The sequence below is a fragment of the Anopheles bellator genome, unplaced genomic scaffold (assembly GCF_943735745.2).
Source record: "Anopheles bellator unplaced genomic scaffold, idAnoBellAS_SP24_06.2 scaffold00774_ctg1, whole genome shotgun sequence".
In the NCBI taxonomy this organism is placed as follows: Eukaryota; Metazoa; Arthropoda; class Insecta; order Diptera; family Culicidae; genus Anopheles; species Anopheles bellator.
Window position 1 is genome coordinate 1 of NW_026684898.1, and position 4481 is coordinate 4481.

Sequence of the window (4481 nt, forward strand, 5' to 3'; positions counted from 1 at the left end):
TTGCGCATGGTGTCGAGTGCCTTTGATTGACGGATTTTGGCAACGGATCGTTCGTTCTCGCTGTCATTTCACAATTGCTTGTCGGTTATGATTGGAGCCAGCGATGGGTTGTTGCGCACGTCAATCAACATAGGCCATGATTTGGGGCTTGAAACCACCCATTCTGTCAACTTGGTAGAACGAATGTTTAGGAACATCTTCTAAATTTAGCTTAAAACAACTTAAAGCTCCATCCATCAAAATATTAAATCTAAGACTAACCATAACGTTACAGTTCTTTTGTAGTCCGCACGGTTCAAACAATGCTTCTCTGGAGTCTGCTTGTGCTAATCAGTTCCAGTCTGTGTGAAGGGCAATCAAGTCCAAACCCTCGGATGAAGCCTGATCAATATTACCAGGAGCGTCGGGAACTGGTACAGAAAGAAGCTAACGCTGCACTCGGGTCAGACATTGTGCTAAACGAGAAAGAAAAGATCGTCAATGAACACCTCATGTCCCTGAAGCGAGCCGAGCTGGCCGAAGGATTCGAGAACCCTTTGAAGTTCGCCCCGGCCCGTCACATCTTCGAGGTGCTCGATAAGATCAACACTTCGCCCCTGTTTAAACTGATCTGTAAGATGCCCAAGGGAGGTGTGTTGCACGCACACGACACCGCCCTGGCGAGCACAGCGGCGATCTTGAATGCCACCTATCAGGAGCACCTCTGGCAGCGTGGTGAATTCTCTCGCCAAAAAGGACCAGAATTTCGCTTTTCGCGCACTACTCCTGCGGGCGATGGTTGGGAACTGGTGGCCGACGTACGCAAAAGGGTAGGCAACATCCAGTATGACGAAGCCGTTAAGCAGCAGTTTACACTGTACGATGAGAATCCGACCAAAGCTTACAAGAGCATCAACGACGTTTGGTCGCGGTTCGCTGCTTTGTTTATGGCGCTGGAACCATTAGTCACGTTTAAGCCCGTCTGGGAGCGGTACTTCCGACAGGCTTTGGAAGAGTTCTACGACGATAATGTGATGTATCTGGAATTTCGAGGAATATTACCCAAGGTAGGTGTAGGAAGTAGTGCCATTGATTGACCATTCGGACAGTGTTGAGTATTGAAAGACGTTTTCACATCTTCTCAAACGGGCAGCTGTATGATTTAGATGGCAAAACCTACGAACCCGAGGAAGTGGTAGAAATCTATATTAAGGTAACCGAAGAGTTCAAGAAAACACATTCTCGATTCGCCGGCACCAAGTTTATCTACGCACCCCATCGACTGGCGGACAATCAAACGATGGACAAGTATCTAAGCATAGCCAAAGACCTCCACGAAAAACATGGCAGTTACGTGGTGGGATTCGATCTGGTCGGTCAGGAGGACCTCGGCCGACCGCTGGTAGACTTTGTCCACAAGTTGCTTGCCCTGCCGCCGTCCATTAACCTCGTGTTCCACGCAGGCGAAACGAATTGGCACGGAATGTCGACGGATGAAAATTTGGTAAGCTCAACAAGCGGAGAAAGACATCTGCTTGACCGGTAAATCACACCTCTCTGTTTGTTCGACTTTCTCCTAGATTGATGCAGTTCTGCTTGGCACGAAAAGAATCGGGCACGGTTATGCGTTGCTGAAGCACCCCCTGTTACTGGAGGAGGTCAAAAAGCGTAAAATCTGCGTCGAAATCAACCTGGTGTCAAATCAAGTGCTCAAACTGGTCAACGATTACCGGAACCACCCGGCCAACGAAATGTTTACCACCGACTTCCCGCTGGTCATATCGTCGGACGATCCATCTTTCTGGAGAGCCACCCCACTGAGTCATGATTTCTACATCGCTTTTCTGGGAGTAGCTTCCGCTCAGCAGGACCTGCGTTTGTTGAAGAAGTTGGCCCTCAACTCACTACACTACTCGCTCATGAGCGATCAAGAGAAAGGCGCAGCCATGAAACAGTTCGAATCGTCGTGGAATTACTTTATCGACAATACGGTAGCAGAGATTCGGGCTAAACAAAATTGAATGTATTCGAAATAATATTATAGGGGATCATTTTTAATTATTACTACACTCTAGACTAGAGTAGAGGGAAGAATGAAAACCATAGTGGACTAGAGTAGCATAACTATCAAAATCAAATCAAAATATATTCTGTTCATATTCCTTCCTATTCCATTCCTATCCTATGAAGCATTTCAATCGCCGCAACGGTAATCAATAATCGATGGAAACATATTAAATAGAACAGTCATCGTGTGCTACATAACGAATGAAACTTCTAGTGAACTTATTCTGTGTGTTCTCGGGCTGGCTTCGGACCAGAATCACTAATGTTTGATTTTCACTCTCGAAGTTACGACATGTTCACACAACCATTGTTTACCGGTACGGTATGATGAAATGTTGGTTAATTAATATTTTTTCTATCTTCTATCCATTGGAGTTACTGTGCATAAAAATGCTGATCACTGCACACCCCAACAGTATGTTTTGCATAGCCAGTGTCCGTCGTATTGATTCTGGGTCGGAAAAGGTTTTCTCGGCCCTTCAAATGCAACACACTCATCGCTACCGTAAAGTAATACTGCTAAAAAGATTGCATTCTGTCTGTGTTAAACAAAATATATTTGATTGAGAACTGGTTCGATTCTTAACCTGGTTCGATTAGTTTACGATGAGCAGAAGGAGTTGAGTAGAAAATGCTATAGCCATTCCTTCTTCCTCTGTTGGCAGTACCAACCCTTACATGCATTTCGGGTATTTAGTTTTACTGGCTTAGCACGTGATGGCAACTCTCGCCCAACGCCCCAAGAGTACTTCAAATATCGACAGGCGCTGATCGACGGCGAAGCCAAACTCGCTTTCCGTTACGCAAATATCAGCTGAAAAATTGAAACAAACCAATAAATGTCGTTGCATAATTGGTCAAATATCTGAAATTTAAATGTATGTGCTCACTACATTTAGGTGCCCGAAACAATGCAATCAGCTGTGGCCATTGGATTATTTTCGCTGTTTGTCTCATTTGGAGATTGATAAGCTCCGGTTGATAAAGGTGCAGTCTGCCAGTTCGTTGCTAACACCTCCGAGTGACAGTTCATTAGCGCTCCTAGGACTAATTACTGCATAAATTTCAAGGACGGAAGATGTATTTCATACGGTAAAAAATCTAGTAACTTCGGAGTGTCGTCTACGTGTTTTTGATAAACCCATGGAAGTTAAATTCGTAGTGACACAACACTTCGAACTATGTCACTGTGGCTGATTCATTGCGTAGAATTTTTTTATTGCAGTGTCACCCAAATGCTTATCTGCAGCGGCCTTTTGCTCATCTGCCTGACCATGGGTGAGACCAAAATCATCATCGATCGATACCCTTGGATCTCACCAGAAGAATACCATCAACAGCGTCAAGAGTTAGTGCAGGAAGAGGCCAGTCTCGCTTTCGGGGCCGATATCGTTCTCAGCGATAAAGAAAGGATCGTCAACGATCACCTCATGTCCCTGAAGCGTGCCGAACTTGCCGACGGTTTCGAAAATCCCTTCAAGTTCGCTCCGGCTCGCCACATTTTCGAGGTGCTCGATATGATCGAGACTTCGCCGTTGTTCAAGCTGATCCGTCAGATGCCCAAAGGAGGCTTGCTGCATGCACACGCTACATCGCTGGCCAACACGGAGGTGATTGTACGGGCCACCTATCAGGAGCACCTCTGGCAACGTGGTGAATTTACTCCCGAAAGGGGGCTTGATTTTCGCTTCTCCCGTACAGTCCCCGACGGGGAAGGCTGGGAACTGGTACAGGATATTCGAAAACGAGTTGGTGACGCTCAGTATGATGATGCCGTTCGGCAGAAATTCTCGTTGTACGATAAGGACCCGCTGAACTATTACAAAACCAGTGACGACGTTTGGTCTAGGTTCTACGGCATCTTTCACGCATTCAAATCGATGGTTAATTTTAAACCGTTCTGGGAAAGCTACTTCCGTGAGGTGTTGCAGGAGCTCCATCATGATAACGTGATGTACCTAGAGATGCGATCTGGATTGCCGCCGGTGAGATTCCACCCTACACTTGGTTATCAATTTGTGGTCAACCTTTGTCTCATCGTCATATTTGTTCCATTCAATGATTTATTACCGACGATCAGTTTTTTTGTATCATTATCTAGTGTAATCTAGCGAAGCACCTGTTTCTCGTCCTGAGCTTATGAAGAAAATGATTTCTCCCATCTTCTTCATTGACCATTCCAAGATATACCGGTTTGCTTTATTTAAACACAATTCCCCTTTAAACACCATACGCAGCTCTATGATCTGGAAGGAAAAACCTACTCACCAGAAGAGGTAGCCGAAATCTACATCAACATTACGGAGGAATTCAAAGCGACACATCGCAGCTTTGCCGGTACCAAGGTTATCTATGGTCCCCGGCGCTCAGTCGACGATGAAACGTTGAAAGAACGAATAGATACCGTCGAACGGGTGAATCACCAGTACAGCAAC

At 45.7% G+C, this 4481-nt stretch overlaps 2 protein-coding genes across 2 annotated transcripts; both read left to right on the forward strand.

The window, feature by feature from the left end:
• The first annotated feature begins 374 nt into the window (after window positions 1–374).
• On the forward strand, window positions 375–2177 carry LOC131214385 (adenosine deaminase 2-like). The gene is made up of 3 exons (XM_058208766.1): window positions 375–1046; window positions 1133–1483; window positions 1560–2177. Exons 1-3 carry the CDS (start codon window positions 375–377, stop codon window positions 1998–2000), a joined length of 1464 nt encoding a protein of 487 aa, XP_058064749.1. The 3' UTR covers window positions 2001–2177.
• Window positions 2178–3320: 1143 nt separating this feature from the next.
• On the forward strand, window positions 3321–4460 carry LOC131214382 (adenosine deaminase 2-like; the record flags this gene model as incomplete). The annotated part of the gene is made up of 2 exons (XM_058208765.1): window positions 3321–4031; window positions 4284–4460. Coding segments are annotated over exons 1-2 (888 nt in total), but the record flags the coding sequence as incomplete, so codon positions are not given.
• Between the last annotated feature and the right edge of the window lie 21 nt (window positions 4461–4481).